Here is an 11998-nt window from a genome sequence, read left to right as displayed (position 1 = left end):
GACGGAGGACGTTTCCAGGCTCTGCTCTCTCTGGGACGATCAGGAGCATCAGTCAGCCAGACGGACCGTGGCTTCAGGAGAAGGGATTTGTTTTCTTCGGGGCGTTGGGTCACGGCCAGAATAGGGGGGTGTGTGGGTGGGTGTGCTGTTGGAAGGAATACGTTGGGCGGGAGAAGCCAACTTGACCGAAGGGTCATCATACGAAGTTTGTGTGGGTGGCAGGGTCGGGTTGGCAGCACCCACTCGTGGGTTCAGCACCGCAACACGACGTGCCCCCGTTGTCGCTGGTGGGTACGTGCTGCATGAGAGATCAGGAGAGAGAGGCGCACTGTACAGTTCCAGCTTGACCTGACGAGAAGTGGAGGACACCAAGCATGGCGAGCCCGAGTCGAGACGCTGTGTGACAGGGTATCCTGGTCGGCACTTGGCCAAAATGTCACTCTCCGCCTGGGTCTCGATGCGAAAGCTTGATTCACAGCACAGTATGCTTTTCACGGTTATTGAACGACCCGCAAAATGAACCTGAGCCTTGCCATGACTTGCCACTGGAAAGCATGCTGTCAGTGTCCAGCGTCCAGCCACGCATGTATCTGGCATCTCACAATGGCGAATCGTAGACATTGAACATTGTTTTTGTTGATCAGGCTAGCAATATTGCAGGTCTAGTAGAGTCGCTGGCTTTCTTTGAGTTTATGTGGTGTTGATCTGTCTCTGCACGCTCCCGTCGGGACAATAAAGGGCAAGACCTGCTGGGGTGTCAAGATGCAGTCGAGATCATTTGATTGGTCCGGGAGCTATTAAACGGGGGCGGAGATGGCAATCGCCAACCCAGGCTTTCCCTTGAATATTTTGGTCCTACATCGGGAAGAGGTAATCGGTGATGGAGCCGCCCTTCAATGTAACGAGAGCCAAAGTTTCGGGCCAGCAGGAGGATCGCAAAGTGGTGACCAGGGGCAGCCGAACCATCAACAAGATGATTAAGTTGAGCAGTACCTAGGCAGGGAGAGACGGTGTGAGCAAGCGATGTTCCACGCACATGCAACTGGACCAGCGACATGCCCATTGCAACCGGCACAGACGGGGATGGGATTTATGGTCACTGTGACGCGTTTGGTATTGTCCCGTCTCTTGTTGACCCTTGGGGCTGTGCCGGGATGTTGTTGTTGTTGATTCACCTAGCACCGTCGAGGCGAGCGATCGATCAGCAGGTGATTGAGCGGCTTAGTCTTTGATTGGATGAATGGTGCCGGCGGCGGCAGCAAGCAACACGCCATCTTGGGGGAAGCATTCAGAATGGAGGCGCTGAGACCCCCCCGCAACTGGGAATTCCTTTCCCAAGAGGATCTTGTCGTACCTGGCTGACCTGGGCAAGGCAGGCACCTAGGTAAGGCATGGTAAGGTAGGTAGGTACCTAGGTAAACACGGCAGGTTCAGACACTGAACACATGAATTCAATTAGAGCATTCCCATGATCGGCAAGGGGAATGCAGGACTGATGTGCGGCTCTAACCAATGCTGATAGGAGCTGCTGTGCTCGCACCGAGTTTGAAGCAGCCCGTCTGTCCTGGATGCCAGGCACTCTGCCTCTGTGACGAAAAAAAAAAGGGGGGGGGGGTCACTCCTAGGTAGGTGGTACTCTAGGTACTCACTCCAGGCCCCTGAAGGGCTTCGGGTGTTGTAAATAAGGTACCCTAGGTAGGTGCCTAGGGTCGGGCGGTGCGACCTGTTCCAAGATCTCCGGGCACTTGTGGGCTCTGTGGACCCAGGGCATCGGCCGCTAAAAATGCGACACTGAGCGAACAGAGAACAGTAGACGCCGAACCTTGTGTGGTCGTTTGCCTAGGTAAGGTACCTAAAAAAAGCATTTTGCTGGCCCGCCCCAGCACCCACTTCGACTGGAACTCCAGTCCACCCCCACCATTCCACTTCACTACAGACGGTGCAGGATTTTCCTCTTACCGATCCAGCTCCCAGCTGTGGAGCCTGACCCAGAGAGACAGACACACACACACACACACACACACACAGACCCGGCCTGACCCAGCCTTCCAGCATAGCCTCCGCATCTTTTCTCGGTTCAGGTTCCTGTCCGTCACGAACAAGAAAACGATGGAGCTTCATGCAAGTGCTGAGGGCCAGAAAGGCTGGCTGGAAAACGGTACTGCAAGTGGTAGTGAATGCACATCACACACCCCGCCCCTCCCTCGGCCGATACGAACCGGGCTCGCCAGTTGATGATCTGCGGTGAGAACGAGGGACTGGATGGCAGTCCAACAAGAGACGCCACTATGTGTTACAGGAGATGCACTCGGATTTCGACCTGGACTGACAGCCACCCGGGGGGGGGGGGGTGCCGGGACCGCAGTCAGACGATCAAGCACAAAAAGTCGTTGTTCCCGATCAGCAGCGAGATCTCGTTCAGCCATTGCTGACCGCGCCGCAAGCGAGGAGAATAGAAAAGGCATCCAGTACACCCATTGACAAGAATAGCACGACTGTCGTCACCAAAAAGTGGAGGGCAGAGAACCGTCCCGATGTTCAACAGCTAACGCTTTGCCGACCTCGCCGCCAGGCCTACCTCTGGCTGCCTGATCCAACACAGCGCTGCAGCTGCAGGTTGCAGTTCGCCGCCTCGTATTCACGCTGGTCTCTCCAAGAAAAGCATCGCACAGTGGGAGCAGAGTCCACCATCCATTCGTTCATTCTGGATCAGCGCGGAGACCGGCTCGTCTGCGGATGGAACCTTGAGTGCCCACCAAAAAGCCTCTTACAGCCTAGCCTATGTGGACAGATGGGAAGCCCCTGGGTCAGGGGTCCGTGAAATCATGCTTTCTGTCGCACGTCTCCGAGAACTGCGCGTCTGTCGTCTGTCGTGCACCGCAGCCCGTCCATTGGCCCCGGAGCCCCCTGTCCTCGCTTTCTTGTCTGTCGTGGGCAATGTGGTGATCGAACCCTCTCAGGCCCCAGTCATTACGAGACCCAGAGTCCTTTCTGCCCGGCAAATCCCAATCCTCCCTCTGCTCTCCACTGCCACCTCTCGTTGTGTCTGAGGCAAAGCTGCTCGACATTGGCTTCTTCCTTTCAGTTTCTCCCCTCCCAACCCTTTACTCGACAACCATCTCACTCGCTTTGGTGGTTGTTTCGATCCCTCTCATTGTCTGTTCTGTTCTTGTCCAGCATCAGCTTGTCTCTTCTTGGGAACCACGACAGCCACGCCCACGCGTTGCCCAAGCGACCCAAATCAGACTTTCGATCCGGCCATCCAGCCAGCGCTTGACGAAATCTCACTCGCTACTCTTCTAATACTCCATTCGAATTCGACATCAAAGATCATAATAAACCGCCCACACTTTCCTGGGTCTTCCAACGAGGGCGCCGAGCCCACGCCATCCCCTTTTGACGTCCGGTTCCATACGCAGGCAACACCACCTGATCCTATCCGCCATCGCCCTTGAAGTCCCTGCACAGGGCAAGACTTCGCGAGCCCCCCGACCGTCAAGATGACGAACCCCAGAATGTCAATGTACTCTCTGGCCTCGGAAGCACCAGGTGGCAACAGAGGCACCGGCCAGCAATCGACTCAGGTGTCTACCACAACTCTCCTCAATGCCATTCATAATATCTACCTCTCCGCCCAGCCCTACAGGCTCGACGCTGGCACCAGCACCGTGGTCAACACCTGGCTCACTGCCTCGCAGACCGGTCCCAATGGCTCCATCGGAGGCACCGTCGATGCCTCACTAGGTGCCAGTGCCTGGGAGCATGCCAGGCGACGTGCTGAGGACGGCTGCATTGTCTTGGGGTAAGTCCTACCGAAGTTGATCCAACAGACAGAACGACGCGCTGACGAGATGAAACATAGCTCCCTTCACGAGTCCACACCGTCCGTCCTGGCTCCTTTCCTTTCCTCTCTGCCCATGTCCACGCCTTCGTCGCTCTACAAAGCTTTGGATGCCATTCAGCCTTTTCTGCGATGCTCCACACCTTACAACCCTTCGACGCCTCGGCAAGCCGCCCTCGGCGTTACCCTGACCATCAACCTAGCTGGCAATCTCACCGCTGCCAGCATCGCGTTGTCGCAGGGTGGTATCGATACCACGAAGGGCTTGATGAACATTCCTTCTGAGGCCGGCTACAGGGCTTTCGACGTATTCTATTACCTCCTGACATCTGCCTCAACTCCCGCTGAGCGGGAGTTCCTAGGCCTCAAGCCTGCCTCGCAGTATGCCCTGCTGGCTCGCTCGGGTACCTACGACCCGCCCTCATATCTCCCGACCGCCGATGATGCTGCTGCCGCCGAAGACTTCAGGACCGCCCTCAAGGATATTGGCATCAAGGGTGCCTCGCACCGAAGCTTCATCTCAACGCTTGCTGGCCTCCTCAAGCTCGGTAACACGCTTGATTACAACGTCGATGAGGACGTTCTGGAAGATGTTTGCGAAGACGTCAGCGGTCTCCTTGGAATGGAACCCGAGGTGCTTATGAAACAATGCACGACCGAAGACCGTTCGACATTTATTGGTGGACTCTATGAAGCCCTCGTCGATTGGGTCATCACGAAGGCCAACGCTGCCATCGCCGCCCAAATGACCCGCATCAAGGATGGCGCTGAGTCTCTCGACGGACGTGGGGTGCGAACACCCACAAGTAACGAGGAGGGTGAAGACACAGTCTGCATCAGTGTCATTGAGATCCCCAGCCCAACGCTCGGCAAGGCTTTGGCTTTGCGTGGCGTCTTTGATGATTCCATGGGCATCAACTCGGAGATGATTGCTGATGGCATCGAAGTGCCCGCCACTGGCAGCTCCGTGCTCCGTGAAATGCAAAATGCCGTTGCCGAGGTAGCTCCTGACCTGGGCATCAGCTCGACTCCAGCCAGCAGGGAAAGGCAACATGAGCTGGAGAAGAGGGAAGAGATTCTCGAGAAGATTGGTCTATCCGCTGATGATGACGGATTCATCAAACAACTGTTGTTCCCGGTCGCCGGTGAAGGCATTAACCTGGGCACCCACAGTCGCCTCGATTTGCCAGCCCTGCTTGCCTCAAGCCGTGTGTGGTACCACCTCTCTCTCCACCCCACCGATGACTCCCCAGCCAGCTTGGCTGCTCTGCCTTCTGTCACATCTGCTTGGTCGGCTGGTACCGTTTCTCGCCAGCTGCGGGCCTGGCGCCTCCCCGAGTGGGCCAACAGGCGCAACAAGAACCTTGATTTCACCGCTGACTTCGACATCGAAGAGTTTGTTCAGCGGTACTCGGCGCTAGGATGCAAAGACGGGCGGGATGGTATTGAGACGTGGCTCCTGGAGCGTGGCTGGAGCAATGGCGAGGTCATTGTCGGCAAAGAGCGTGTCTGGATGCGTGAGTCTGCCTGGTGGGAGGCTGAAAGCATGCTCGACCTCAAACCGTTGAACAACCTCCCTGGCGTTGGCAACATGATGGCTGTCAACCACCTCGAGTCTGGTTATTCAAACAATGGCAGCGGCTACTTCCCAGGCCAAGTCATTCTTGATGATCACAGCGGGAGCAACGGTGTCGTCAACCATCAGCGCAATTTTAGCCACGGCAACATGTCTCAAGCGACGTTCAACCAGAACCCTGTGGCAGCACCTTCGATCGCACCGACGCGTATGACGGGCATGACGGGCATGCGCAACGTCGCCGTTGGTGACTATGGCCTTGGGCACAAAGGCGACACCCACAAAGGCGCAGTCTACTACAACGAGGACGGTGAATTTATTGGTCCTCTCGACCCTGAACTCGCCGATGGCAAGCAAATCGAGACAAAGTCTCTGCCGATGAAGCGTAGAGTCTGGGTCTTCATCGTCTGGGCTTTCACCTGGTGGATTCCTTCCCCATTGCTTCGCTACGTCGGACGCATGAAGCGGCCTGACGTTCGCATGGCCTGGCGTGAGAAGCTTGTCCTCTGTTTCTTCATCTTGTTCTTGAACGCTCTAATTGTCTTCTGGATCGTTGCGTTCGGCCGTCTTCTGTGTCCCAACTTCGACAAGGCATACTCTCAGAAAGAAGTCGATACCCATCAAGGACAAAGCGACTTCTGGGTCAGCATTCACGGCAAAGTTTATGATATCTCCAAATTTTGGAAACAGCAACACTCCGATCAAGATATCGAGACCACACGGGAAAACATGCTTCCACTCGCTGGCATGAATCTCGACGACTATTTCGTTGCTCCTCTGCCCCTGACTTGCCCTGGCCTTGATATCGAGGACTCTTTCCGCCTGGATCTCAACAATACCTTGGAATTCCAGATTGCTGCTCACACATCTGGCTACTATCAGTCCAACCCTGTCACCAAGCTTCGAGCCGCAGATTGGTACAGCAAACGTTTTGAACCCAGAATCAAGGAATACTTCCACGGCGATCTAGTTTGGTCCAAGGGGACAGTCCGTAAGCAGGGCGAGAACGACGGACGCCAATGGGTCATTTACGACGACAAGATTTACGACTTGACCAACTACTTCCACACGCAAAAGCGTCAGAAGAATCTGGGTGGCTCCACTTTCTTGAACGAGAAGCTTATCAACGTGATCAAGCAAAATCCTGGCGCCGATGTCACCGATCAATGGAACGACGTCTTGGAACGGGCCGCCGGTAACGCCACTGAGAACCAGAGCGTCCAGAACAGCATGAACTGCATCCGCAACACGTTCTATAAGGGCATTACAGACTTCAGAGAGACGCCCAAGTGTACTGTCAACAACTGGCTGTTGCTGGCTTTCAGCATCATGTTGTGCGCAGTCATTCTACTCAAGTTTGTATCTGCACTGCAGTTCGGTTCCAAGAGGCGCCCCTCGCCGCAAGATAAGTTCGTCATTTGCCAGGTGCCCGCCTACACTGAGGGTGAAGAGTCCCTTCGAAAGGCTCTTGACTCTCTCACTGCTCTTCAGTACGACAACAAGAGAAAGCTCATCTGCGTCATCTGCGACGGTGTCATTGTTGGTCAAGGCAACGACCGCCCGACGCCTAAGATTGTTTTGGATATCTTGGGTGTCGACCCCAAGATCGACCCTCCCGCCCTGGCCTTCAAGTCCGTCGGGACTGGAAGCGAGCAGCTCAATTACGGCAAGGTTTACTCGGGTCTCTACGAATTCGAAGGCAATGTCGTTCCCTATCTTGTTGTCGTCAAGGTTGGCAAGGAATCCGAGCAAAGTAAGACGAAGCCTGGCAACCGTGGCAAGCGAGACTCCCAGATTCTCCTCATGAGCTTCCTCAACCGCGTCCACCACCGCTCTCCAATGAACCCGCTTGAACTCGAAATGTTTCATCAGATCAACAACATCATCGGTGTAGACCCCGAGCTATACGAATACCTCTTTATGGTCGACGCCGATACCTCTGTCCGCGAGGACTCGCTGAATCGTCTTGTTGCCGCCTGTGCTAACGATGGCAAGATTGCTGGTATCTGTGGCGAAACAGCTCTGCAAAACGATGAAAAGACCTGGTGGACTATGATCCAGGTCTATGAGTACTTCATTTCCCACCACCTGGCCAAGGCTTTCGAATCGTTGTTCGGCAGTGTGACCTGTTTGCCTGGATGGTACGTCCCTTTCTCCCCCCGTCTCGCCGTATTTACTCTTCGCTAACAGTCTCTAGTTTCACCATGTATCGCCTGCGTACCGCTGATAAGGGCAAGCCTCTCATCATCTCTGACGGCGTCATTCAGGAGTACAGCGTATGCGATGTCGACACATTGCATAAGAAGAACCTGCTAGCCCTTGGTGAGGATCGTTACCTGACGACCCTGATGACCAAGCATTTCCCGTTCATGTCCTACAAGTTCATCCCCGACGCATACTGCCAGACCGCGGCACCGGAGTCATGGAGCGTTCTCTTGTCCCAGCGTCGTCGCTGGATTAACTCAACGATGCACAACCTGTTCGAGCTGATGCAGCTCAAGGAGATGTGTGGTTTCTGCTGCTTCAGCATGCGTTTCGTCGTCTTCATTGATCTCTTCGGAACCATCATCCTCCCCGCCACGTGTGTCTATCTCGGCTACCTCATCTACCTCGTCGCTAGCGGCACTGGCCAGTTCCCCTTGATCTCCATCATCATGCTGGCAGCCGTGTACGGTCTCCAGGCTTTGGTTTTCATCCTCAAGCGTCAGTGGCAACACATTGGTTGGATGGTGATCTATATCTTGGCTTTCCCCATCTACTCCTTTATTCTGCCGATCTATTCTTTCTGGAACCAGGACAACTTCTCGTGGGGAAACACGCGTATCGTCATTGGAGAGAAGGGCAACAAGCAGATCGTGGCCGTCGACGATGAGGGCTATGATCCCCGCAGCGTTCCTCTGCAGCGTTGGGATGATTATGCCCAGGCCAACCAGCTACCTGGTCGTCGCGGCGGATACCCTGAGAAGTACGAAGGTGAATACCAGGACCAGTACGAGATGGACGAAATTAAGTCTGTCTACTCGTCTGTCCGCCAGGGATCTGTCATTACGGGCATGCAAAACCGCCAAAACCCCTACATGCCCCCTCAGTCACCTGCGCTCTTTGGCACGCCCAGCCCCGGCCACATGACCCGGCATTCGACCATGACTGGCGCTGGACCCTTTGCTGATCCCCATCTGGCTCATCGTCAGTCCATGGCCTCCATGGGCGCCCATGACATCCAGCGAACCCAGTCCCCGTACGCCGATTATCCTGCCCGTTCCATGGGCAACCTCCACGGTCACGCCAGCAACCCGTCTCTGATGGGCGGCAACCGCTCTTCTACTGCCCTTGGCTTCGCCGGCGGTAACCGCGCTGCGGAGGCTTCGTCGTCCACCTTTGATTTCCAGCGTGGTCTTGCCGGGCCTGACGATGGCATGATCGTCGAAGCCATCCGCAGCGTCCTCATGGAGGTCGATCTCGACACGGTGACCAAGAAGCAGGTGCGCGCCCTGGTGGAGCAACGACTGCAGTCCGAGCTCGTTGGTGAGAGGCGCACTTTCATGGATCGCCAGATCGACCACGAGCTGGCCAACATGTAAACACCACCTCTGCACTCCATCGGGCTCGCTCTTTTTGATGTCCCGGTGTTTTATTGTCCGGGGTCAACCTGATAAAAGATATATAATTACATCGCCACGGCCGCAACTCCCTCGCGGGTCACGTTGATGGGAACCTCCACGACCATGGAGAACGGGATAAAAGGGGATGGGGACGGCACTGGGAAGAATTCGGCGTTCGAGCGAAGTCTGCTCCTGCTACCACATGCGCGGACTCTTTTTTTTTATTCTTCCTGTCTCTTGATTTTGTTGAACGCGTCTTTCTTATCACCTGGTCGTATAGTGTACGGAAATAGTTGTTTTGGACCTCTGACTGCGAGGGTTTCCCTGGTGACCGTTTGATCGGTTTCGCAATAATAGCCTGAATTGAACTGCATCCATTGAATACCTTGCCTGCCATGATGAGATGTAGGTAACCGGCCGGAGAACGCCGAGTCGTTTGATTACGTAACATCATGTCAGCTACGTGTGCGATGATCGAGGGCTGTACTTCATCCAAATGGCGGGACACGCATGACTCTGGCTAGGGACGGTGGTCATTCCTTTCCTGTGCGACCCATTCATCAATATGAAGCATAACTCGGTGCCCCAGCCACGCTTCTCTTTTGGAAGTACACAGCTCATCACCACACACTCTGCACTAGGCAGGAGGCAAGAGGCAGAAGGGGTTCAAGAATGACGTAGTTTACTTCATTGTGGAGATGCAGAAACAATCCAATGCTTGCTTTCGCACCAAACACCCGCCAGAGCTCAGCCGGCAAACCTCTCATTAGGCCCGACTTGGTCGCTCAGGGGTATCTTCTGACGACTTTTGCTTCGAACCAAACTAAATCACAATGACCTGAACACGTGCCTCAAGCTTCACGTATTTTTTCCCAGGCCTCATCCCCACCTTTACCTGAACAACTTGAAAGACCAGTTGGTAAGCGAATCGGAATTTTCATCCGATCAACTCGCCAACAGAGCTCTCTACCATGGCATTTATTTCAGTGCCAATAGAAGCGTTGCCCATTGCTTGGAGGATTGGTAGGCCCAGCCTGTGTCGATGCCGGACCATAGCCGTCGTTACTATGGTACGATGGCGGGGGTGGGTTCTGCTCGCCATTGCCCCACTGGAGATATTGCTGATGAGGCTGCTGATTGTGCCCAAATTCCGGCGGGAAGCCAGGTGCAGTGTGGTGGTGCTGTCGATATGACTGAGTATCATCAACTTGCGTGTGGTTCTGCTGGTGTTCCCCTCCCGTGGGCGGCGCATGCCCATTATCATCGTGCCCTGGCCGAGCGCCATTAGCTACGCCGTGCTCAAGATTCATCCACCGTTGCTGTGAGTGGCTTGCAAAGGTATAGTTCCCGCCCATGGTGCCATTCGCCGTCGACAACTCGTGCTGTCGCTGCTGGTTCTCAGGAGGCCACCGATTCTGTCCATTGTTCGCATATGGCCCATGGCCCAGAGTGCTGCTTTTGCCCTTTTCATAATCAGCCCAACGCTGCACTGCTTGGTTTTCGGGCCCTAGGTAGGATACTTCGTTGCCGGCATTTGGGTCCCAGATGGGGATTCCGTCCACGGGTTGAGCCTCGCCTCGAGGTAAGCCTCTAGTGTAGGTCGCAAGGTTGCCGTTGATACCGATGAGAGCCCAGGCAAAGACAGCAACGTCTCGGATCGAACTCATAAGCTGTTCCAGAGGCGGGCCGCCGACGGCCTTGGCAGCATCGTCGTAAAGAGGCGGCTGCTGTGAAGTGTATGGCGGCTGGAAGTTGTATTGGGCTCCAGGCGGATACTCTGGTCGAATGGGCTGTTGGCCCCATGGAGCGGCGAAAAGACCATTCTCAAAGCTATGAGGTGGGACCAGTGGCGGGTGTGAGGCTGGAATGGGAGGCCGAGCACGGCGAAGAACAACGACAAGCCCATCCGACGTGCATGAAACGACGGCCTCAAGTTCCAGTGGAGCATTGGGTGTGCGTCTTCGACGGGCACGAGGTGTAGGGCCAGACTCAGGACTGGGACGGCTTGGTCCTGTGCGCGAACCGGCGCTGGGAGGGGTCTGGTAGGCGCCGCTACTGGAACCAGACTCCATGGCAACTGCGTTGGAGGCGGAACTGATGCTAGACATGGACTGTTGGGAGTCCTCGTGCTCCATCTTGATCTTCGGGCTAGAGGGCTCGATATCGATGTCCATATGGGTGTACAACCGAGCTCCTCCTCCCTCCGAGTCGCTGGAATTGATGCTTCGACGTTCATCTTCCTCCTCATCATCATCCTCTTCGTCGAAGTCTTCTTCTCGACGGGGGTCCCGGTACCAGAAGCGCAAGTAGGCAATCGAGTCGTTTGCCTTGGCGCTCTCGAGGCATCGTATGGCATCGGGAAGACAGTTTTCCTGAATACATTCATAGAAACTCTTGTCTTTGATCTGATCAGGACGTACACCAAGAATGGTAGACACGGCATTTGTCGCAAACATGACTGTCAGTGTCCTAGTAAATCGGTTCACGATGAGAGCGGCTCTGGGTTCCCGTTCAGTCGGCTGCGTCCGGAATTTGGGGGATAGGTGCTCTAGCATGTGATATCGAGGATCACGAGGAGAGCTCGAGAAAAGCCGTCGGATCTGAGGCGCTTCAATGGCGCGTCCTAGTGGGGTTCCGGTCAGCAATGCAAGAGCAGGGGCGTGATAGTTGGGAATGTGCACATACTCTCGCTCTTCTCGCCTCGCCGATACACGCTGGTACAGGCAACTAGAACATCGTGGACGACTGTGAAACGCCCTCGGGGGGTTTTTATAAATATAAAAAAACGTACAATTTAAATCTGCGGGCAGGGGTTAACGCGTGGTTCTTAATCCGGCGGGGGGGGAGGGATTTTTTGCTCGAGCGGGCAAACTGTCAATCTTATTTTTTTCCCCCCGGGGGGGGGGGGAGGGGGGGCTGAAAAAAAACATACCCCCCCCCCCCAGGGGGGTTTTTTTGGTTTTTTTTGGAAAAAAAAAA

General features: G+C 55.1%; 3 protein-coding genes across 3 annotated transcripts in view; 1 reads left to right on the top strand and 2 right to left on the bottom strand.

Annotated features, from left to right (window-relative positions):
• VDBG_00809 (chitin synthase) overlaps nucleotides 1-628 on the bottom strand; it is a gene marked incomplete at both ends in the record, with an annotated part of 6605 nt that extends 5977 nt beyond the window's left edge. Inside the window, 2 exons of the mRNA XM_003009081.1 lie at nucleotides 67-466; nucleotides 603-628. Coding sequence (XP_003009127.1) covers nucleotides 67-466; nucleotides 603-628 — 426 coding nt within the window. The remainder of the gene's footprint in view (nucleotides 1-66; nucleotides 467-602) is intronic.
• Nucleotides 629-3521: 2893 nt separating this feature from the next.
• VDBG_00808 (chitin synthase) lies at nucleotides 3522-8998 on the top strand (the record flags this gene model as incomplete). The annotated part of the gene is made up of 3 exons (XM_003009080.1): nucleotides 3522-3802; nucleotides 3863-7558; nucleotides 7615-8998. 3 exons carry the CDS (start codon nucleotides 3522-3524, stop codon nucleotides 8996-8998), a joined length of 5361 nt encoding a protein of 1786 aa, XP_003009126.1.
• A 1004-nt stretch (nucleotides 8999-10002) lies between these two features.
• Nucleotides 10003-11475, bottom strand: VDBG_00807 (conserved hypothetical protein; the record flags this gene model as incomplete). Its single annotated transcript, XM_003009079.1, has 1 exon — nucleotides 10003-11475. The coding sequence occupies one exon, from the start codon at nucleotides 11473-11475 to the stop codon at nucleotides 10003-10005; it is 1473 nt and encodes a 490-aa protein (XP_003009125.1).
• Between the last annotated feature and the right edge of the window lie 523 nt (nucleotides 11476-11998).

This window comes from Verticillium alfalfae, genomic scaffold (genome assembly GCF_000150825.1).
Source record: "Verticillium alfalfae VaMs.102 supercont1.1 genomic scaffold, whole genome shotgun sequence".
NCBI lineage: Eukaryota > Fungi > Ascomycota > Sordariomycetes > Glomerellales > Plectosphaerellaceae > Verticillium > Verticillium alfalfae.
The sequence above is the reverse complement of the archived record's forward strand: the minus strand, read 5'-3'. Positions and strand labels throughout refer to the sequence as shown.